At 38.0% G+C, this 25,492-nt stretch overlaps 1 protein-coding gene across 4 annotated transcripts in view; it reads left to right on the forward strand.

The window, feature by feature from the left end:
• Positions 1 to 25,492, forward strand: part of numb (NUMB endocytic adaptor protein) — a 42,622-nt gene that overhangs the window by 13,092 nt on the left and 4,038 nt on the right. The window contains exons 3-9 of one of the 4 annotated variants that reach the window (XM_067456189.1): positions 4,237 to 4,269; positions 6,064 to 6,138; positions 9,311 to 9,451; positions 11,003 to 11,207; positions 13,802 to 14,107; positions 17,007 to 17,150; positions 21,868 to 22,014. In XM_067456189.1, coding sequence (XP_067312290.1) covers positions 4,237 to 4,269; positions 6,064 to 6,138; positions 9,311 to 9,451; positions 11,003 to 11,207; positions 13,802 to 14,107; positions 17,007 to 17,150; positions 21,868 to 22,014 — 1,051 coding nt within the window. The remainder of the gene's footprint in view (positions 1 to 4,236; positions 4,270 to 6,063; positions 6,139 to 9,310; positions 9,452 to 11,002; positions 11,208 to 13,801; positions 14,108 to 17,006; positions 17,151 to 21,867; positions 22,015 to 25,492) is intronic. The other 3 variants (XM_067456191.1, XM_067456190.1, XM_067456192.1) reach the window with 3 other exon arrangements.

A 25,492-nucleotide genomic window follows, 5' to 3' on the forward strand; every position in this document is an offset into this window, starting at 1 on the left:
TAAAAATACACGTGGCATGACGTGTGTGTGTGTGTCAGAGACAGAGACAGAGAGAGAGAGCTAAACGACAGCCCTTAATGACGGAGGACAGAACTCAAACATTCAGCCTGGTTACACTAGATCTAGTGTGATTTTATTTTAGATTTTGGCTTCCAAAGATTAGAATTATAATATTTATGTCTAGCGCAACTTAATTCCCCTTGCAGCAGCAGTAGCCTACGCTGTCATTTCTCCATATAACTCAAACGTAGTGACAGAATCAGCACGATCGGTGATTGTTGTAAAATACAGTCTAGCTACTTTTGGTAAATTGTGGGATGTGTTTAATAATAAAAAGAGCGATTAAAAGCACAAAAATGTGCGCAAGAGATTGTTCCCAAGTCGGCGCGCGCTCTGAAACAGCCCACAACGAGACGAGCAAATCACACTTTCGGTTTCACACTCGCGTCTAAACGATCAAATGTACACATCTACGGTATGTCAAAATGACCGGCTTGGAGAGTATCTTAAACGCAATTTGTGTCTAAAATGGACTGTTGTTGGGAGAAAATGTAGTGCATCTGCCTATTATCAGTCGCCTATAGATCTGCACATCTGTCTTAAAGAGGCAGCAGTGTTTTATATATATATATAAAAAATCTCAAAAAGTACCGATAAGAATACCGTTAAAGTACCGGGCCGATAAGCAGTATCGGTAAGAGTAGTAATACCGTTAAAACCTTAACGATACCCATCCCTATATTTCGATAATTTCGATATATTGCACAGCCCTACTCTGAGCTAATCAATGCTGTTAAACAGACCTTAATGCTCTGTGTTTGTGGGCTGGTTATGTAGTATCTGTTCTCCAAACCGTGGAAATGAATGCTGATTCCGAGGGAGGAATACAGATTTCAGTCAAGGGGGACATTTTAATTTATCTCTCCTCTAGTGTTTCCCGTTTCTCTTTATTTCCAGATCTTTATGTCTGTCTGTGGTCTGCATGTTCTCTGCTCAGTATCCCTATAGCGTCAGTGGCAGTCACTCTCCGTGAAACTGCAGGCCTCCTCCTCCATCTGTTTGCATATGTTCTGATGTGAATGCATTTTGATGTTCTCTTTTTCTAAGCAGGTTTGTTCACATGACCCATTAAGAGCATCTTGATCCTCTCTCACCCCTTAAACCTCCTTTCTAACCCAATGAGCATTGCTTTCCTTCTGTGGCTGTGTATGAACTGTGTGAAATGCTCTTCAGCACAATAACTTTAACTCAGGTCTTTCTGTAACATGTAACCTCCACCTCTTTCTGTGAAACTCGCTGTGCCCTTAACTGAAGGTGTGGGGTCAGTGTATAATGGTTATGGTGGTCGTGATTACCTGAACTGAAACCCAAACCTCAGTTAAGGGACCAGTGTATATGAGGAAGCGAGTGTTAGGATTGGCGAATGGTGCACTTCTTGTTTCTCAAAGGCCACATACACACGGCAAAGCTCAGGGAATGACGTATGCATTGATGCAGTTACCGTTTTCACATGTATAGCAGCCCCACTTCCCCTCACTCCCGATGAGAACCACTGCAGCGTTTGGGAGTCACGGATCTGTAAACAAGACACATGATGCGAGCAGTTTGTGAATTCAGTTAGTCGTAATAGCCATAAATAACCAAACTCTGTTCGTACAGGACAGGAATTTAGATGCAGTATGTATCAGTGCTATTTAAGTATCGTTGAGATACTATTACAGTTTTTGGTTTTTAGTATTATAAAATAAAATAAAATAAAATATAATAAATAAAAAATAAATACAAAAATTGGTACAAATACAAAATAAAAGTTTGGGTTGTTTACATATCTGTGTGTGTACTGTGGTATAATTATTATGTATATATAAATACACACACACACGCATGTATATATTTTAGAAATATTTGCATGTATATACTGTATATGTAATTTATCTTATATATATATATGTATATGTATGAATGTATATTTATATATATATATATATATATATATATATATATATATATAAATATTATACAAAATTACATATTTTTCTTAAATATATACATGCATGTGTGTGTATTTATATAAACATAATAATTATACACAGTACACACACATGTAAATAAACACAAATATTTATTTTGTGGGCGATTAATCAGGATACATTTTTCCCCAGCACTGTTTTGATAGTAAAATAAATGAAAATGAGAAACGGTTATCAATATTATCAGATTATTTTTAAAATGTGCTGAAAATGTTAAAAAAGTAATGATACACAAAACTGAACTTTTGCCACATTTTATATTAAAAACCAGCAAATAAGATTAGCAGCACTATGCACATTTTGTTTGCATGTACAGTAAAATAATAACATTAACAACAATGACTGTATTTTAAATTAACAAAAAACATGGGGTGACTTAAACCATATGTTTATCTACCTACATGTTCGAATAAAGTTTTGACTAAAGTTTTTTTATGAAAAAAACCTCACATTTCAGCCTTTAGTCAGAATGATAAAATGACTATAGGTATTTTATCGACGCTGTAAATAATTTGAATACCTTATTATACCAATTGTTTAGCTAGTAGAATGCACGTTAGATTATTTTCCATCAGCTGGTTAAAATGTACAACTTTGCGTAGCAATTAGGCGTAGTTTTTAGGGGCTTTATAAAAATGCCCACTCTCTGACAGTAGGTGGTGCTCGAGCAGTTCACAAAGCAGCGCTGCACTTATGAACACAATACTTTACTAGGCACTACACAGACATAACATACCATCAAAACTTTTCTGAAGACCCCGTGTTTTTTCAGTTCCCGTCAGAGATGCGTTCATGTGATTCATTTATATAATTTCCCTCAGCCCTCGGTTGTAAAGTTTGTAAAATGTTGTAAAACGTCACTGCCTTCTGCCATGTTTTTACACACAAAATAAAACCTACGCTCTATGCAATTTCTCTACTTTGTTTAATGCTGGACATGGTTTACCATAAGGTTTGTAAATCGTGGTAATCGAATATGATTAATGGTAACATTAACCGCCAAGGATTTTAGCATGGTTTATCGTCGAACCGGTAACGGTTTCATCCCTAGTTTCATTGTTTGTTTTTAATTGGTGTTAGTTAACAGTTATAACCCTGGTGTGTATGTGGCCAAAAAGTGATTTTTGAAACCTTCGCACTCTTCCTCTTATAGCTGGGATGTGTGTATGGGATTAGTGAACACCGGAGCCCGGATCAGTTCTGATGCCTCCGCTTTAAAGGAAGCTGTTTGAAGTCATCAGAAGCAATCCTAATGAACTACTGCTCAAAGCTGCTGCCATCACTAACATGATAACATGATTTAGTTTACAGGATTAGTTCACCCCGAAAAATCTGTCATGATTTACTCACTCTTACTCAAACAAAAGGAGACATTTACTGGCGTGTTCATGCTGCTCTTTTCCATACAAAGAAACTGAACAGACACAAAAGCTGCTGAAAACAGGAAAGCACCATACATCAGTGTGACTTCAAGGGCTGCACAATAATTGTTCAAATGATTATTTTGCTAAAAAAAAAAAAAAAAAAAAAAAAAACGTATTGCAATTTTTAATCATGATTGTTTTCATTTGAGAAATTTCTTTTTTACTTTTCATCAGAATTATTACTCTTTTACAATTTACAATTAGTTTACAATTAGTCGGCACTAGCCATTTAAGTAACACTCTTCATAAATAATTAATGGGGGGTAGGTTATTTCTTAATTGTTAGATTCATCTGAAAAATGATCTATAGATTAATAAACTGGGGAGAAAATCTGTTAGTCGCAGCCTTATGGTCTACCTTTATAATTTCTTGCATATTTTCAGCTCAAAAACATCCGTCCACATTCACTTTTGTTGTATGAAAAAGAGTGGCGTAAACATTTTCTGAGGGTGAGTAATTGAGTGATTTTTCATTGTGTGTCAACTATTCCTTCAACAAAACTGAAATAATCAAACTCACATAGCGAAATAATAATACTAGAACTGTAACCGCACCAATAACATCACTTGTGGTGAGTGTGACGCCTGATTGGTGAGCTAGAGGTGTGATCTCCCCCTCCTCTCCTCTCCATACTTCACAACTTTGTCATTTTTAACCATCGAAGCCCTTAAACCAGAGTCCGCCCTGACACGCACTCACAGGACATTGTGTCTCAGTTCATTTGTAACCCTCTCCTGCCTTTTCCTCCCACCAACATCCCCTTACCAACCCTCCATTCCAGGACAGAAAGTTCTTCAAGGGCTTCTTTGCAAAAGTAAGTTCTGCTGTGTGCATTTACGTATCATCCCAAATATACTCTATGCAAGTACGTGGACGCAAGCTTGATTTCATATGTTGTTGCTTCAGAAATGTGTGAGATTTCAGTTCTTATGGAAATGCACTTACAGTTGGGCTCAGTTTTACACACCCCTTGCAGAATAGGCAAAAATGTTTGAAAATTAAAGGGATCATACAAAAATGATAATAATAGACATTAATCCCTTAACAATGAGAATGTTTTGTAATTATTAAAATACATAAAAATGTATTAAAATTGCATTAAAATATTTTATTTTAATATGAAGCATATATATCATGTACAAGAAGGTGGAGAGAGAAAAAGGACAGAAATAAAATCAACTCATTGTCTTTTTAGGGTGCATTGTATAGTATTTATGAGGATCTATTGACATAAATGCAATATAATATACATTACTATATTTTCAGTGGCGTAAAAAGACCTTATATAATGAACCGTTGTGTTTTTAGTGGCTTAGAATGAGCCATTTCTTTCTCCATAGGTTGTACTGCATACAAGCTGTATAATGTTCTACCTCTTAACCATTCAAATGGTTATTGTCTAACCATGGCTGCAAGCATTAAAACTTTAAAGCAGCAATTGGTTATTTAAAAATGTATATAAAAAGTGCTGCAGGGATAACATATTTTTGTAGGCTAACCCATAAGTTTGGGTAGGCTCACCCTGGTTCCCTAAAAAAATAAAAACAAATACACTGAAAAAAATTATTTAGAAAAAAAGTTACCTGGTTGCCTTAACATTTTGAGTTCATTGAAATAAAATTGAGTTAATACAATGATCATTTTTTGAGATTCGACAACCTTTATTAAAATATTATTAAAAGATTTTGTAAGCAAATTGGGTAATTATGTGTTTTATTCTTGATGACGCAGTGAAACATGCCAAATTGCGCTATTTTCATGATTTATCAAATTTTTTAAGTGGTTCAGGCACAATAATATTTTGAGTTTCTATTTATTAAACAAATTTCCTTCAATGTATCAACTCAATTTTTTTATTTTAATAAACTCAAAATTTTAAGGCAACTAGGTAACTTACTTTTTTAAGTTAAACCAACAAAAACCAACACATTTTTTTACAGTGTAGGTCCACAAAACAACTATGAGTGTCAATGAATCTTTAAATCTGTATTGGTTGACTTGATACCCATGAGTACTGAGGTCACAATAAGCATGTGCAAGTATATAAACGATTGCAGCGCATCGCCCAAGTATTCAGGTCTGTGTTTGTGTACTTGCATAGAGTATGTTTGTGGCTCAAACATGTGTGAATGTGTGTACACTTTCTTTCCCACTGATAGAGTAGTTTGCTCCTAAAACATGCCTGGAGCAATAGAAGAGTGTGTGAAAAAGGACAAACTGAGTTGTTAAACTCATTTTGGTTCCTTTTGTGTAATGAAAATGTGTGTGTGTGCGTGTGTGTGTGAAATCTCTAATTTCTGTACCCATAGGTAAGTGTGAACACACAAACTCCCCGAATCAGGATGTGTTTGTTTGGATGCCTACCTTCTGTTCTTTCTTTCTGGTTTACAACACCATGCCTGCTCCTAACACTGCTGTAACCTTCTCAAAACTCAATGTTTTTAACTTTTCTCTATTTTCAGGTGTTGTTGGTAGATGAAAGTACATTTGTATGAAAGTCGAGGAGGGTGAAGGGCCTCAACTTGTCGGAAAATCAACTCTCTTCTCTTTTAATGTCTCTCTTTCCCCTCCATCTCTCACTGTTTGCGTGTTATGTGTGTCCACACAGGCGGGTAAGAAGGCTGTGCGCGCGGTGCTCTGGGTGTCTGCAGATGGTCTGAGGGTCGTAGATGACAAGACAAAGGTACTGAAGGACTCCCAACTTACCTGAGATGATCCACCAGATCCCACAGTACAGATAAATACAGAACAGACGATCATAATGAAGAACGCTTGCTGAGTTTGGTCAGCGGAGTCGCTTATGCAGTTGTATGTTAAAACATTTAAGGAATAGTGATTGTTAAAAGGGTTAGTTCACCCAAAAATGTAAATTCTGTCATTAATTACTCGGTCTCATGTCGTTCCAAACCCGAAAGACCTTCGTTCATCTTCAGAACACAAATGAAGATATTTCTGATATAATCCGAGATCTCTCTCACCCTCCATAGACAGCAGTTTAATGAACACTTTTAAGGTCCAAAAAGGCTGTAAAGACATTGAAAAAAGAACTGCTAATTGTGATGCATCAAACCCAGTCAATAATATTGGGCATTGCTTTTGCTAGGATTAATAAACTCAATCCAATGCATCCTATATGAGATAAATCAGATATATGCCTATTACTATTATCTGCCTAAAAGCACGCAAATTAGGGATAGGCGTATCGATATGGAGTATTGATATATAAATACTGATGTGAGCATCGAAAAGTATTTATACTCAAATAAAAATATCGATACTAAAGTGTTTACATACAATGCATACAATACGAATAACCTATGTTGCTGAATAGTTATGTAGTATAGATCTATTTTCTTGCTCATCTTAAAGGGTTAGTTCACCCAAAAATGAAATTGATGTCATTAACTCCTCACCCTAATGTCGTTCCTCACCCGTAAGACCTCCGTTCATCTTCAGACACAGTTTAAGATATTTTATATTTAGTCCGAGAGCGTATCTAAGTGTATGCACACTATACTGTCCATGTCCAGAAAGGGAATAAAAACATCATCACAGTAGTCCATATGAGACATCAGTGGGTTAATTAGAGTCTCTTGAAGCATCGAAAATACATTTTGGTCCAAAAATCACAAAAACTACGACTTTATTGAGCATCGTCTTCTCTTCCTTGTTTATTTTTAAACCTCAATTAAAGATTCATGAATCAGTGAATAGATCAATGATTCAGATCGCATGCCAAACTGCTGAAATCACGTGACATCGGCGATCCGAATCATTGATCGATTCACTGATTCATGACCGTTTGAATCTTTATTTGATCTTAATCTTTATATAATCTTTATAAAAAAGAAAAAAGAAGCAAAATGTTTTAAAAATAGAAATCTTTTGTAACAACAATATACACTTTTATATTTTTTTCTTTCTTTTTTGAAATAAATCAATAATTTTATTCAGCAAGGATGTGTTAAATTGATAAAAATTGATAGTAAAGGAGATTTATATTATTTGAAAATATGTTTTTATTTTGAATAAGTGCAGTTCTTTTGAACCTTTTATTCATTAAATATATACGGCAGCAGAACTGTTTCCAACACTCATAATAAATCCTCATATGAGAATGATTTCTGAAGGATCATGATCACTGAAGACTGGAGGAATGATCCTGAAAATTCAGCTTTGATCACAGAAATAAATGATCATTTAGAGTATAATACATTGAAAACCAAATATTTTAAATTGTAATAATATATCACAATATTTTAAAGTAGTAATGTGTCCAAACTTTTGGCCTGTAGTGTAAGGTGACAGATACCATAATCTTTAGTAAATGACGGCACAAAGCCAAAGACTTAAATATAGTGTGACCTTTACATTTACTGAGCAGTAATGAATGCTGCTTTTTATAAAGCTCTTTCTGTGATCCCACGCATTGAAAATGCACAGAAAAGAGCATCTCTTCAAAACGTCTTTTAATGTGTGCGTCTTTCGTGATAGAGGTTTGCATCAACATAAGGGCTGGGTGAAATGTAGCAGTACTCCTATATTCATGGAATGCACTTTTCATATTCATCTATTACTGCCACCTGCTGGTGTGAGCCAGTCATTGCTCATCACCGGCTGCATTTTAGTCCAGCAAAGCATAAAGTCTGGTCCATACTGCTGCGTGTGAGACCATCTGACAAACATGTAAAGTGGATAACCACAGTTCAGATTGTTTTTATGATGTTTATGCAATATATTAATAATAATACAGCAGTTGTACTGACCAAAGAAAATATACTGATCTAAAGAAGCACTGCATCACTGCAGATACAATGAAGAAAGTAAAGACACTAGCTGACTTTTTAAATGTACAATCTTTTACTGATGTATTCCTACAAAAGCAAAAATTCAAAGCATTGTGTAATGATAATTCTTTATAAATCTGTTGTCTAAAAGAGAAGCTCTCTGTACTATTTTACAGTAGAGTCGTAAGGAGTTTTATAATGTTATAAAATAAAACCAATACTTACATCCCCATTTTAAAGCATTTGTTCAACACTGAGGGCGTTTTCACACCTGTAGATCGTTTGCTATGGTCTGAAACAGGGGCTTAACAATGTTTCATGTCTTCATCTGTAGCTGTTGTGACACATGCAAACACTTACTTAATTCCCGCTCTGACTGATCAATTATATGTGTATTTAATTACATTTAAAATTATATATATATAATGTATGTGTGTGTGTGTGTGTGTGTGTATATATATATATATATGTGTGTATATATATATATATATATATATATATATATATATATTATATATATATATATTATATATATATATATATATATATATATATATATATATATATATATATATATATATATATATATATATATATATATATATATATATATATATATATGTATATACACACACACACACACACACACATACAGCTCTGGAAAAAAATTACGTTTTAAAGAGTTACATTTTATTTTTAAATACTTATAATGTGTCAGAACAGCATTCTTGCAATGCACAGAGAAGAGCAATTACTCATAGTAATTTGTTCTTTTTTATAAAACATTTCACACTATGAATTATAATACTGCTTTGTTCGTTGGTCCATTGGGTCTGATTTCTTTCTCACCTCAACCAAACCACTCTGGTTCTTTTTCAATCGGGCTGAGACCACCTTTTGGTTCGGATCCGAGCGCGATTGACGCGTTCACATTATGCCTAAACAAACCGAATTAAGGGAGAAACCGCACCAGGTGCTGAAACGAGCCAGGTGTGGAAACGCCCTGTTCTTTTGTGAAAATATAAATGTAATTTGCAATAACATGCATTTTGCTTGTTTTGTTTTCAGGATCTCATTCTTGACCAGACAATAGAGAAGGTTTCCTTCTGTGCGCCGGATCGTAACTTTGAGCATGCCTTCTCCTACATCTGCAGAGACGGGACCACGCGCCGCTGGATCTGCCACTGTTTCATGGCCGTCAAAGACTCGGTGAGCGCTCATACCCATAAAAGACTCTCATGGACAGATTATGCTCCCAGACCTTACTTATTCTTATTCTTACTTATTTTCTAGGCTTGGTTGTGTTTATGGGGCGCAGTATAACCTGTCTTAATACTTCTTTCTTTTTTTAAACACCGTATTTTTCTTCTATTTGACCTTCATTCCACACCGCTGTCTTCACTGTCCTTTGAACGGCTCGTTTGCTTCCTGCTTCTATGAAGCCCATCCCTCTGAAAAACGCAATGGTCTTAGATTGGTTAGATGGCCAAATGTAGTTTCCTGTATTTTTATTGGCTGAAGTGCCAAGCACAGGTTGCCGGAAACGCCACGCCCCTTCCCATTACGGGCAGAAGTCACATCTGCAGAGACTAGCGAGGGTTTATGATGTCACTAACCCGGGAAGAAGCTCGTTGTAGTCCAAACCCGCCGTTTTTGTAGGCGATAAACTGCTGTAACTTTAAAAGACAATATCTCAGTTTGCATTAAACTTTCAGCGCTGTAACTTTGCAGATACTGTTTATGCTCAAGCAGCGACATTACACACTAACTAAAGTTAAAAAAGTCAAATTGCATACAACCACCCCTTTAATAGGCACCTCCATATATAATCATGTCTGGAACACTTAAGAACGATAGCTTCCAAGTTTATATCTTTCTAATGCAACTTTTGAAGCTTGTCTAGTCTAAGTCTAGCTTTAGTCCAGTTGGTAATAAAAATCGAACTGTTGTTGTCTTTCTTCATGAGAACCATATACTAGAATGATTTCTGAAGGATCATGATCACTGAAGACTGGAGGAATGATCCTGAAAATTCAGCTTTGCATCACAGAAATAAATGATAATTTAAAGTATAATACATTGAAAACCAATTATTTAAAATTGTAATAATATATCACAATTTCACATTTTTTCTGTATTTTTGATCAAATAAATGCAAGCTTGATGAGCAGAAGAAACTTCTTTCAAAAACATTACAAATAGTAATGTGTCCAAACTTTTAGCCGTGTGTGTGTGTGTGTGTGTGTGTGTGTGTGTGTGTGTGTGTGTGTGTGTGTGTGTGTGTGTGTGTGTGTGTGTGTGTGTGTGTGTGTGTGTGTGTGTGTGTGTGTGTGTGTGTGTGTGTGTGTGTGTGAGTGAGTGAGTGAGTGAGTGACCTGGTAATCCTTACGTTATGGGGACAAAATGTCCCCACAAAGATGGCAATATCCGAAATCCTTGTCCTTGTGGGGACATTTTTAGGTCCCCATGAGGAAAACATCTTATAAATCACACAGAAGGAGTTTTTTTGAGAAAGTAAAAATGCAGAATGTTTCCTGTGATGGGTAGGTTTAGGGGCAGTGTAAGGGGATAGGATGTACCGTTTGTCCAGTATGAAATCCATTACGCCTATGGAAAGTCCCCATAAAACATGAAAACACGACATGTGCGTGTGTGTGTGTGTGTGTGTGTGTGTGTGTGTGTGTGTATATATATAATGTAGTTTGATTAAAGCCATATTTCATCTGACTATGCCTTTGCGTCTGATGGTGTTGTTGTCAGGGGGAGCGTCTGAGCCATGCGGTGGGCTGTGCGTTTGCCGCGTGTCTGGAGCGCAAACAGAAGAGGGAGAAAGAGTGCGGGGTCACGGCCACTTTCGATGCCAACCGCACCACTTTCACACGGGAGGGCTCCTTCCGCGTCACCACAGCAACAGAGCAGGCGGAGCGAGAGGAGGTCATGCGACAGCTGCAGGACGCCAAGAAAGGTGAGGAGGCTATGAAAGAGTGACACAAACACTGGGGTTCTGGGATACACACCATTTACAAGATGCAAAAAATGCTTGTCTTACTTAGTATTTTTGTCTTGTTTCCAATCCAAATATCTAAAAGATCTTAAAACAAGATGCATTAACTATGTGAGTAAGATGACAAGATATTTTTTCGTTTGACACCCGTCAGACCTCCGTTCATCTTCAGACACAAATGAAGATATTAGTGCTGAAATCTGATGGCTCAGAAAGGCCTTCATTGACACCAATGTCATTTCCTCTCTCAAGACCCATAAAGGCACTAAAGACGTCGTTACAAAGCCCATCTCACTACAGCGGACAAACAATCATTTTATGAAGCGATGAGAATAGCTTTTGTGCACAAAAAACCCTAAATAACGACTTATATAGCGATGGGCCGGCCGATTTCAAAACAAAGTTTCGAACGGTTATGAATCAGTGAATTGATTCATGATTCGCATCACCAAAGTCACATGATTTCAGCAGTTTGGGGGTTTGACACACGATCAGAATCATGAATCAATCCGCTGATTCTTAACCGCTCAAAACTTTGTTTTGAAATCGGCCCATCACTATATAAGTCATTAGTTAGTTTCTTTGCGCACAAAAAGTTTTTCTGAGCCATCGGATTTTAACAAAAAATATCTTCATTTGTGTTCTGAAGATGAACGGAAGTCTGACGGGTGTCAGACGACATTAGGGTGAGGAATTAATGAGATAATTTTTTGAATGAACTTACCCTTTAAAACAAGCAAAAAATATCTGCCAGTCGGGTATGAAAAATGAATGCTCTGTTGGAAATCTTGTTTCTGTCCCAAACAGAAACGAGATTATTTTTCTTACCCCATTTAAGAATTTTTAGATATGGACTGGAAACGAGACAAAAAAAAAATTGCAGTGAAAGAAGCAAATACTTTGAAATATTATGTTTTAAAACAGCTGTTTTCTATGTGAATATATAGTAAAATGTAATGTACTCCTGTGATCAAAGCTGAATTTTCAGCATCATTCCTCCAGTCTTCAGTGTCACATGATCCTTCAGATATCATTCTGATTTAAGGATCTGCTGCTTAAGAAACATTTATGATTATTAATCATTGTTGAAAACATTTGAATGATTCTTTGATGAATAGAAAGTTTAAAAGAACAGATTTATTTGAAATAGAAATCTTGATTATAAATGTCTACAGTCACGTTTGACCAATTTAAAAATTAGGTTTATACATCTAGCATTAATAGTAGGTAGAACAATATATGGTGTTGATGAAATAAAATGTAAATATTTTCCATGTAATATCATGATGTGCTTATGGGCAATTACAATAAACCAAGATAATTTAATGCATTGTTTAATTTTTAGAAACTTAATGACTTTGTCACACATAATATGTTTAATTGGTCTTTATAATAAACATATATAACTGCCTTAATTTTTTTGGAATAGGGATTAACCATATTTGAGCATACTTAGCATCAAAGTTTGAAATTCACTGCATTAGAAAGAAAGAAAAAAATATCAAAGCAAGTGCTTTTTTTTTTCTGGACTATTTTTGGAATGACTTAGTGGATCTGTAAATTCATCTATTTTAATGATCAGGCATACATTGCTGTTAAAACATTTGGGCTCAGTAATTTCTTTTGTTTGGTTGATGTTTTTATTGAGCAAGGATGCATTAAATTGATCAAGAGTGTCAGTAAAGCCATTGATAATGTTACACACGATTTCTGTTTCAAATAAATGTAAAAAATAATGCATTATGGTTTCCACAAAACCATAACGCAGCACAACTAATTTCAACATTGATAATAATCAGAAATGTTTCTTGAGAATATCAGAATGATTTCTGAAGGATCATGTGACACTGAAGACTGGAGTAATGATGCTGAAAATTCAGATTTGATCACAGGAATAGATTACATTTTAAAATATATTTTACATAGAAACAGCTCTTTTACATTATTATAATATTTCACTGTGTTCACTGCAAAAAAACTCTTCTTATTTAGTATTTTTTTCAAATATCTAAAAATTCTTCAATCAAGATTAATTTACTAGATAAGTAAAATAGTATATGATATTTTTGCTTGTTTTCTGGGGGGGGAAATGAAATGAAGTGAGTTTTTGCTTAAAACAAGCTAAATTATCTGCCAATGGGGTGAGAAAAATAATTGTATTTCTGTTTGGGACGGAAACGAGAAACAATATTTCAATCAGAAACAATCTGAAACATTTTTTTCACCCCATTGGCAGATAGTTGTGATTGTTTTAGGCAAAAACTCACTTCATTTTGATTTTATTTTTAAGAAAACAAATATCTTATGTCATTTTACTTATCTAGTAAATGCATCTTGATTTACGAATTTTGAGATATTTAGAAACAAGAAAAAATGACTTTGTAAGTAGAGCACTTTTTGCAGTGTTACTGTTTTTGTTGTATGGGAGGAAAATGCAGTTTTGGTGAGAAGACGACACCTTTTGAGAGAGATTTTTTTTTTAAATCATACTGACCCAAACTTTTGAATGGTAGCGTAGCAGTGACATTGGCAACCAACCCTTCCTCTCTCCCCAGACTCTGAAGGTGTTTTGGGCAGCTCCTCTGTCAGCGTGTCCCACCCTGTGGCCCCCCTCGCTGGCCCCAATGGCTCGTCGTCCTCTCCTCCTCTGCCCATGGCCACGCTGGCCCCTCAGGAAGCCAATCCTCACGCCATTCCCCGACGCCACGCCCCCGTGGAGGCGCTCGCTCGCCAGGGCTCGTTTCGGGGCTTCCCGGCGCTCAGTCAGAAAACCTCTCCCTTCAAACGGCAGATGTCACTGCGCATGAACGAGCTGCCGTCCACCATGCAGCGCAAGTCTGACTTCCCCAGCAAAAACACTGGTGAGGCGCTCCTCTGATTTTCACCTCTCCGGATTTGCAAATTCAAAGTCGATAGGCTTTCTCTTTCTTGCTTTTCTATAGATCTATTTCGTAGAGCTGGGCATTGAATCAAATTTCACAATTTGATGCGATTCACAATCTTATAATTTAATTCAATTTGATATTACCAAAAGTATTCCTCCAAATCATTGAATTCAGGTGTTCCAATCACTTCCCACAGGTGTATAAATCAAGCACTAGGCCTGCAGACGCTTCTACAAACATTTGTGAAAGAATGGGTCGCTGTCAGGAGCTCAGTGAACTCAAGTGTGGTACCGTGATAGGTTGCCACCTGTGCAATAAGCCCGTTTGTGAAGTTTCCTCTCTGTTAAATATTCCACAGTCAACTGTTAGTGGTATTATAACATAGAGCCCTGCATTTCTGCCCGAGCCCGATGGGCCCCTAACTTTTTTCCCGCCCCTTGAGCCAGGCTTCAGGTCATTTTTCCTGTCATACCTCAAACGTGGGCCAGCTTTAGGCCTTTTTTAGGCTTTGCCTTCATTTTCTATTTTAGACATTTATTGATTAAAATAAATAATGAGATGTGCTGCGCTGGTGGAAACAACAAGAGGTTGTGGTGGAAACAAAAATGACATGGTGTAGTCAGACATTACTGCGCCACGCATCGCCACAAGTAGCCTAAAGCCTTGTTTATACTTTCGCCTGGCTGCGCTGCTCGAGCCTCCGCTGACTGCGCTCGCTCCTCAAACGGACGAGGCGTTTATACTTCGATGCGCTCGCCGTTTTGCTATTCTTTGAAACGACAGAGGGCGACTCTAAGTAATTGTTCTATAAACCATCAGGAAAAGCATCGAGAAGAAGTGGGCTAATGTACACAGGTGATGATATATATTTTAGCACATTTCACCAAAAACCACAATACAAAAGATTTGTGTAAAACTCAGTACACTTGGCTTTATATTATTACTTGTGACATGAGAACAAAATATATGTATGCAACTAAATTAACAGTCTCTTAAATATTTCCTAATTTCACTAAACATTTTAGTGTCATGATTTATTTATTTGATTAAACATGGATCTTTATTTAAAAGGGCTTATTTCTGCTTTTGTAGGCTCATTTTATAAATATAAGTACCTTATTTGCATGTGCAAACTGGCGGCCAGTGTGATGAGACGTCATGCTCGGCTAGATTCGCCGAGAAGTCGTTCATCTTTGGAGCCGCTGTCACAAAAAATGCGCTGCACACCGCCAGACGAAATGGGGTACCCAACGCTTGACCGCCCCCTCGGCGTTGACGTCAATTTTGCCCCGCGCACCCTCGCGCTCAAGCGGACGCGCCAAGTATAAACAAGGCTTAAGCCAACGCGCAAACGGCCATAGTGAAGACGAAAATAGGCTAAATCTTAAAACACAATCATCTTCATTAAAACTAAGGAGACTGAATGATCTTACCAGTGCTTAGCTCGCCCTTTCTCCCGTTGCGGGCATTGATCTTGAAATGAGCTGATGAACAAAATGCAGCTCATATCTGTTGCTTTCGTTGACGTGAACTCCGTTCAATGTGCATATAGCGTGGGATTTATATTCATTTTGCTGAGAGGTGTAAGGTAAGACAACCTGCATGCTTTTTATTTTTATGTTTATTAGTTTCGATTGTGTAGCCTGTTTCGTTTGTGAGTGCCGTTGCGAGCAGCATCAGCCTCAGCTTGTCAAAAATGGCTTTTCACTGTGGTGGTGGTGGTGATAGTAGGATAAACATTTAAACTAACATTGTGATACTTGAAGTGTTTTATATCTATGGATTATATTATAAGCAAGACAATTCAAGTGTTGATTTGAGAGGCTTAAGCGTTGGTTAACTCACTGTCGGCCGCTGGTCGTTTTAGAAAACATTTTTCTAAATTAACTTAGAAACTAAACAAAATATAACTACTTTGACATTGAAAACAAAACTGAACTATTTTAATGGCTGCAACAGTGTGATAGGGAGGATTTAAAAACCTCGGGCCGAGAATTTTGATAAGCTCTCGGACACGGATGGCTAGGGCCTATATTTGAGGCCCGTGCAGGGCTCTATTATAACAAAGTGGAAGCAATTGGGAACAAAAGCAACTCAGCCACAGAGTGGTAGGCCACATAAAATGACAGAGCAGGGTCAGCGAATGCTGAGGCGCACAGTGCCAACTTTCGGAGTCAATAGCTACAGACCTTCTAAGTTTGTGTGGCCTTCAGATTAGCTCAAGAACAATGTGTAGGGAGCTTCATGAATGGGTTTCCATGGCTGAGCAGCTCATCCAAGCCTTACAAATAAAAATAACAACTTTACTCAACAATCTCTTCTCTACCTTGCCAGTCTCCTATGCGATTCATGCAAGCACCACAGCACATGCATGTGATCATGCTCGGCCAATAGTAAAACGCAGTACTCTGTGAATTGCCCAACAATGTGAATAGTGTAAGCGAGTGACAGGGAAAAGAAGAGATTGTTGAATAAAGTCGTTATTTTTGTTTGTTTTTGCGCACAAAAAGAACTGTGGCAAACATCACGCCACGTTAAAGAAATTATAAGATGAGACTTTGTTTCATATCAAACGTAACAAAGCATAAAGCTTGTTGGATGGGAAGCGTGCTATAATGTTTAGTGAAGTTTTGTCCATTCATCAACTGAAAGCAGCATAGACTAAAAATTTATTCTTGGGGTTTAAAAATATCTATCCGTTCATCAAAATTGACCCATCAATATTTTCAAGCCAGCCCTACAATATTGGATGTCCTTCTCTCTTTCTCCTTCTCTCCTTCTTCCTAAAGCCTTAAGAGTATTATTTTGTTGCCTTCAAGGCGCAAGATCCTTTCAGGAGCTGTAGATAGTGAGTGTTGTGCTGTGTGTTTGTCAGTGCCGGAGGTGGAGGGTGAGGGCGACAGCATCAGCTCTCTGTGCACTCAGATCACATCCACCTTCAGTGGGCCTCCAGAGGACCCGTTCTCGTCAGCACCGATGCCCAAACCCACCTCCTCACCGCAGTCGCCCTCTGCTCCAGGTCAGCTTCACTCTCACACTCTAGTGATATAGTGATCTTTTCTGTGTAAACATATAGTAAAATGTAATCTATTCCTGTGATCAAAGCTGAATTTTCAGCATCATTACTCCAGTCTTCAGTGTCACATCCTTCAGAAATCATTCTATGATGATCATTTGCTGCTTAATATTTAGAAAGTTTAATAGAAAGTTTAAAAGAACAGTATGAATTGTGAGTAGAAATCTTTTGTAACAAAATAAACGTCTTCACTGTCTTTTTTAAGTGTCCTTTCTGGATAAAACTATTCACACCGCCCCCCCCCAAAATTAAAAAAAACAAAACAACAATCAACCTCTTACTGACCACAGACATTTGTACAGTAGCAGGGCTTGACATTAACGCCCGCCAGGGCCGGCTTTAGCTCTTTGGTTGCCCTAGGCGAGATGGAGTTTTGCGCCCCCCACCCCTCCCCACCCCACTCACTTTTATCGTCTCTATTCTAATTCAGCACGTCTGTTTTCCTAGGCCTACCGCTAACCGAGAAGCACTTATTATAAAACACGTTCGACGCTTTATTTCCACTTTTCAAACATTTTCTCACTTTTTATTGAAAATAAATGCCTTTCCGATCTGATATGTGATGGGAAAAGGGAATAGAGCGAGTGTGGCAAAAGGCGGGATCGAACCTCTGATCAATCTGCATAATATCTTGATGCCATGCGTCTTACCTCTACACTACAGCCACTGTAGAGAATTTGGTGAACACAGCATATTTGTCTTTAATGTAAATAATATGGCATCTTTCGTTAGGCTGCTCCTGTAAAAAAAACAAAAAAACCGAGAGGCCGTATTTATTTCCTTCCGACGCCCACGTAGAGAGCGTTTGTACTTTTCATAAATAGCATGCATACGTTATCCATATTTATAACGAACCGGACTTTTGATATTTAAATGACATCCATGTAGGTTATTGATTATTGTCAGTGAAGTAATTATGTAGAAAAAGTAATTATGTAGAAAACTAGCAAGTGATAGCTTAGTGACAATATTAATAATATTTATAAAAAAAATATTAGTTGATAAGATTGATACTAAGTAATTTTATTTTGTTTGACAACTTATTGGCTGAGATAAGAAGACTAACCTCTATACTGGGCTTTCTTTTTTTCTCTTTTTCCGTCCCTGTGCATCCGCGGGGTTTAGACGCCTCATTTTTGATGAACGCACAAGATGAGCACTTGCATGACCTAGCGCCTGAACTAATAATCAATAATCATCACCATCAATTCAATCTAATAATCAGGTTGATAAGTAATTAAACGTGTAGCTGAGGGGGCGCCCTATGATGATCATGTTTAATAAACATTATATTGTATTTCGCTTGTTCCGATTCTATGCTTAATGGGAAGTAATGGACGGCACTAGAGAGCGCGCTCGCGCCCCTAACACAATTGTCGCCCTAGGCAACCGCCTAGCTCGCCTATAGCAAACGCCGGCCCTGACGCCCGCCAAAACACGTGTGTATTTCAGCAGTGGTGCAGTCACTCCTACTAAGTACTTTGGCAGGTTGAATTAATATTAATATATACATTTTTCAATTGTAGTCTTTAAAAAAGACATCTCAAATAATAAACTAAGTGCAATGTAATGATGCTAAAAATTTAGATTTTTCAATATTTATCAGTGATGCGCGGGTCAATGTCTAAACAACCCACACCCGACCGATGTTTTCAACTAACCCGCCCGCAACTCAGACCACAAAAAAAAGAAGAACATTTTGTACCCGACCTGCTTCTCGACCCGCTTTTTTTTAAAGTACTAAATACTCGTCATAGCGTCAATTTATTCATTTATTTGTTTCATTTTCTTAACAATTATGCTGCATGTATTTATCCAGTCCAGTGTTGGGTAAGTTTCCTTTAAAAAAGTAATGAATTACTAGTTAAATCTACAATAGAGTAATTAGATTACTGTACAAATTACTCTCTCCAAAATTACTTAATTACTTATTACTAATTACTTTCTAAATCAACATCAACTAGTTAATGATTCAAGAATGGACATGAAACCACTATTTTAATTAATTCAAATACAAAATATAAAACTACATCAATTATTCTTGACTGACCAAAGTTTTACATGTAAGAAGGATTGATAAAAACAAAACATTTTAAAGTTTTGATATTAATTCCACTTTTGTATTATGTATAATTGTTATACATTTTTTATACTGTATTTAGTTCAATTAAATGTGAAGTAACTGTAACTAAATTACCCAAAAACTCAGAGTAATCCCTTACTTTACTTTTTCAAGGGAAAAGTAATTAAATTACAGTAACTAATTACTTAGTAACTAGCTACACCCAACACGGATCCAGTCTAATTGAAGTGTGCGTCTCTCCTCCGACTTTCCCAACAAAAATCCCGCCCCCTCTCAGAGAACACATAAAACTGACATTACTGAGCTATATGTGTTTAAAAGTAGCCTAATGGTCCAATGGCATTGCTCAGTTCAACGTGTTGGGAATCGGGCTAATCGGGCATTTTGTCCCTCGTCAGGAAAGGGGTTAAAAGGACTATAAGATGCCGTTGGTGGCCTAAAACAGAAGATTAGCCTACTTATTTTAGCTTTCCTCGCGCTGTGTAGAAATGATATTGAATCGACTGTCCCTGGGTTGTTTCTTCTCGCCTCTATGACTCGAGCTGTGGAGCTGAATGTGCGTCACTGGCTGCACTTCTGCTGGAACGCAGAGGATCCTCCTTGCCAATGGATTTCATAGTAAATTGTGTCTAGTACTATTACAAAGGTTTAATTGGCATCTTTATTTCAAACGACCTGACTGGCCACGACCCGAATATCATTAAAAATATTTTGGGATGACTCGTAACCACAGGTGACCGCAGGCACCCGCTCATTTTGGATCAACCCGCGTATCACTGATACTTAGCAATACTCATTTTCGGCAGAATTGACACAGATACCAGTACCAGCTATTCTCTCTCTCTCTCTCTCTCTCTCTCTCTCTCTCTCTCTCTCTCTCTCTCTCTCTCTCTCTCTCTCTCTCTCTCTCTCTCTCTCTCTCTCTCTCTCTCTCTCTCTCTCTCTCTCTCTCTCTCTCTCTCTCTGTCTCTCTGTCTCTCTCTCTCTCTCTCTCTCTCTCTCTCTCTCTCTCTCTCTCTCTCTCTCTCTCTCTCTCTCTCTCTGACAGCGAGTGACACACAAACCCCCCTCCTCTCAGTTACTCGCTTCATTTGCTCAGGATGAATATTGTTGAATTTCGGAGTGGGATTGCATGTATTGCACATAATTTTACTTATTTCCACAAATTTTGTTCACACCCAAAGTGCGCGCACATAAAGCCACCTCTCAGCACTAAATTTAGTTATATTTTCTGCTGTTTATTGCGCTTAAAGAGTCAAAAACACACAATTAAGTCAAAATGCTGATCTTGGTGAGTATTAACGTAAACAAAGTTTTGTTTTAAGTGAACATAAACAGTTGAGAAAGAAAAGGCATGTGTAACAGTATAACGGATCCGCGCGTCAGGTCTTAGTGACAAGAGCCTAATATTCCTGCTGCCAAATTACGAGATAGTATTAAAAATATCTATATGGCAGTTTTCTATGGTATCGATTGTCAAATTTGTGGCCAGTAACTTTGGAAAACCACTAGACACAGTGTTTGGTGAGCAAAAAAGTTAATGTCAAGCCCTGAACGTGTGCGTGTGCGTGTGCGTGCATGCGGGTGTATGTGTTCTTTTATATATGGTTTATGAGGACACAACTGTGAATAGTGACATGGGAATTGCAAAGTAAACATGATTTACGAGGACACTTCCTGTAAACTGTGTAAACACTAAACTGTGGTGTTTTTTTTGTGTGTATTTTTTTAAAGAATGGGGAAGGTTTTGTGTGATGGTTCAGGAGTGTGGTTAGTACAGGGAGTACACAATTTGTTGAGTATTAAAACCATTACATCTATGGATAGTCTCCGTTAACCACATATTCAAGAATTTGTGTGCATGTGTGTACTGACATGTATATAGCTAAACTAATCAACAACTAGAAAGTAAATTAGTCAACCATCTCGATTACTAATACAATGTTTATGTCGCTCAGTTGGAGGACAGAGGAATTATTGCGATCCAGGGCTAGTCAATACAGACCCAACACCTTTACTAGTGGCAGAACTAATCACCTAGTCTTTTCAATCCCGTGTGTGTGTGTGTGTTTGTGTGTGTGTGTGTGTGTGCGCGCGCGCGTGCGTGCGCGTGCGTGTGTGTGGGCATGTTTTTGTGACATATGAGGACACAAATGTAATGACATGGGTATTACAAGGAGAGGGTGACTTATGAGGACATTGGCCATGTCCCCACTTTTCAAAATGCTTATAAATCATACAGGATGAGGTTTTTTTAGAAATTAAAAATGCAGAATGTTTCCTGTGATGGGTAGGTTTAGGGGCAGGGGCAGTGAAAATACGATAGAAAATACGGTTTGTACAGTATAAAAACCATTACGCCTATGGAAGGTCCCCACATTTTGCAAAAACAAGTGTGTGTGTGTGTGTGTGTGTGTGTGTGTGTGTGTGTGTGTGTGTGTGTGTGTGTGTGTGTGTGTGTGTGTGTGTGTGTGTGTGTGTGTGTGTGTGTGTGTGTGCGCGCACATACCTATGTGTCAGCACTCTTGCTTGTGTCCGGCTCTGTCTCTAATCTACACGTCCTGTCTGCTGCTATAGTCAACGGTGCAGTTCCTGCCTTCCCGCCGCCTAGTGTCACTGTATCTGCTGCAGCTAACTCGCCCGTGCTGCCGCCCCCGCTGCCTGTCCGAGAGACTAACCCCTGGGCCAAGACCCCAAACACAGCCCCCACCACAGCACAGATAGGTAAGACTTCTGGGCTTCCTGTGCTGACCATGCAGAATAGGGTCTGAGAATCTCATCACTCATACTGTGCGCTGGATACTTTCATCTCAAAATTGGTCATTTTAGCTGCTAACTGTAGTTGCAACTGAGCAGTCAGTCATTGCCACAGTCTGATATTTCTGTCAAAATATTTGAAAATATATGATTGTATCAAAATATAGGGTAAATATATAGAGTTGTATGTGGCATTCACATGTCGAAATTGTAAATCAGAGAAGAAAACACAGAGATCTCCTCACTGCAACTTAATTTCTGCACTCTCACGAATGCTTTCATCACTAACAGTTAAAACACAATCAAGTCACCTTTATTTATATAGCGCTTTTTACAGTGAAGTTTGTTTCAAAGCATCACAGTGATAACAGGAAAATATTGTAACAGAATTTAATAGAAAATAATATAATTAAATATTTAGTGTCTCCAACTGAGCAAGGGCGACAGTGGCAAGGAACCCAAACTCCATCAGGTGACAGAATGGAGGAAAAAAAACCTTGGGAGAAACCAGGCTCAGTTGGGGTGCCAGTTCTCCTCTGGCCAAACAAAAAACAAACAGTGTAAGATTATGATTCTGGCAACTTTACAGGTTATAAATCAGATTAGATCCGAACAGTCAGACTATTTGTCCAGTTTCATCATGACAATGTCAGTAGCTGATTTATTGTGCAGTATAGACGGCCTCATTGATTATTACGTGAGTTTTGGCGAGAGTGACAAACTCACGCTATTTGATTGACAGCTCCAGCAATTGTAAAAGGAGCATTCTTTTAGCGCTTTTCCATTGCATGGTTACACTTGGTACGGCTCGGCTTTGCTCGCTAGTCGCTTTGCTTTTCCACTGCATGGTATGGCTCGGTATGATACAGCACGGCTCGCTTTGGTTTTCAACTGCACTTAGCACTGCTTTAAAGTGGGCGGGCTTATATAATGATCGTTATAATTGCCTCTACTTCTCGGCATGTGAATGTTTTAGACGAAGACAAAGAAGTTTGTTTCAAAGGAGGCTGATGGTAGCAAATCCAAATGCTGCTAAAAACAAGAGAGTCTTACGCCGCATTCACACGGGGCGTAGGCGTTAACGCTTCCCATTTACTTTGAATGGGTGACATCATCCGTTGCCGAACTGAATTGTGGGTTCCGTCGCGGCGCTTCACTCGCGTTGCAAGCGGCAGAAGTTGAAGAATTCTCAACTTTTCAAGCGCCAGCGCAGGCGTCATCCAATCAGATCGCCGTATGCAAATATCCTACAGCAGACGCTAGCCAATTGCGTTCATTACTGCTCCGTGAACCATCCAGACCATAGACCGTTAAAAATCCAGACGCAGCTCCTGGACCACTACGTGATATTCTTCCCGCTGTCGGCGCCTTTTCAGGATTTAATGTACTTAACAGCTTCGTGCACCTGTGCAGTGCGCTGACAACAACTACACGGGCAATCGCGCTCGCACATACAACCAAAAAAGGCGCTTTTTTGTGTTGTGTTTTGGTCCAAGCGGCAAGTTAATGTGATTGGCTGTTGTCACTATGACGATTGCTTCAGCACCCAGCTTCAGCCACGCCCTCCGTCAAGCGTTAATGCCTACGCCCCGTGTGAATGCGGCGTTAGGCACTCGTACAACAAAGCGCAGGTGACGACATCACTTGATTTGCTCAACGACGCATGAGGGTAAACTAATCTTGTATTTAGCAATGTGTTTTGGGTCTTAAACGCTATATCACTGTCACAAAAGCATATAATGATAGTGACGATTTACTCTGAACAATCTGTGATCTACAGTGTTTGTCACTTTTTAGTATCGTTACGGCACGCTTGGAACCTCAACCGAGGTAGTGCTATTTAAGGTGAACCGTACCGAGCCACACCGAACCGCACCATGCAGTGGAAAGTGGCCATTTGATTGCTTTCTGTATACAATTTAATCACTATTTAAATTAGCGATTATTTTCATGCTACTTGGAGAAATGAGAGTTTAATTAGTGCTGCTTTCGGATAACAGGACGGGTGTTAATTACTGCGGGTGTAGGGCGGGTAATAATAACCAATAATCGGAAAACAAAAAGCAGTTGAAGGATGACGTGCTTAATTTAGTTATTTATCTGACTTCAGTATAATTAATCTGATGCTGTTAAAGTTGTTGTTATTCTTTAACCACTTCTTCTTTAAATGTAAGTCTTTCTTGATAGGAAAAGGTAGGATTTAACCTGAACGTTTAGATAACGTCAGTTGCAATCACTTTAACTTTCAACATAATCAGTGACAAAAGGAAAGATCCTCAAAGCTTTTAAAGAAGAAGACACATGTATTAATGAAGTTACCGGTTTAAATATATAGACAGAAAAATGGATCCACATACTGTCATAGAAGACTTAGTTGTAACAAATAATGCACTGCTGTGCAGAAGAGGCCGTAAAAGCCTTTCACACTGTGCTGGAGTGGCCGGTCAGCGGTTCTCTTTCCTTCTTTTACCCTGAGCAAAGCACTGTTAGACATGAGTGGAATACCAACACCGAAACCAACTGACAGGAAACCAAAAGCTATGGAAAAAGGATGGTGATCAAGAGGGGAGAAGTACTCCTCAATGCATTGTTCAAGCAACACTACATCGATTGTAGACTAGGATACTTTAATATCTCTACTTCAGTTCACCGTTCAGGTCCATTTATAAGCTGTCAGGTGAGACCAAACAGGACATAGTTACATTTAGTAGATAATTAGTATGTAGTAGAAAGTACATTTGTCCTGTGAAGCAAATGGTAAAGATGTCATCGAGGTGCAAACTACTCAAGTTTCCCCCTAAACAGAACCAACCCATGCCTCAGTCAGCATATTGATGAATCTTTTGCACTAGATGGGCATTAGCATACTGTGTTGATGAAGGCCATTGTGCCACGTTTAATTAACATGTATAAGGTTATATAGGATCATCATATTTTGATTACCGAAAACCAGGACACTCGGCCCGGCAATGAGATACTCAACTCGAAGTTTACTCAAAGATTCCTTATTAATTATAAAGTATGCCCCCTCTGTATGGATAGACAATTGTTATTTTAGCCCCTGGACAAGACTTGAAAACTGGACATGTCCTGGGGAAACAGGACGTTTTGTCACCGTATGGTTATTATATATATATATATATATATATATATATATATATATATATATATATATATATATATATATATATATATATATATATAAAAGGATTTCTGTAGTATTAGGGCAGTAAAGAGTTCTACTCATATTTGCTCAGCCTTAAACAGGTTTACTAAACAGGACAGGAGCAGGGTTGGGTATCCATGGGCTACAATATTTCAACATAAAAATAAAAATAAATTCTGTGCAAACAAATGGTCTATGGATTGGCTTTTTGGGATAGCTGGTTAGCTGCTGTTGTAATGTGTAACCAGTCCCTTCAGGATTTCGTGGGAATCTTTTCTG

This window comes from Pseudorasbora parva, chromosome 10, assembly GCF_024679245.1.
Source record: "Pseudorasbora parva isolate DD20220531a chromosome 10, ASM2467924v1, whole genome shotgun sequence".
Taxonomy (NCBI): Eukaryota; Metazoa; Chordata; class Actinopteri; order Cypriniformes; family Gobionidae; genus Pseudorasbora; species Pseudorasbora parva.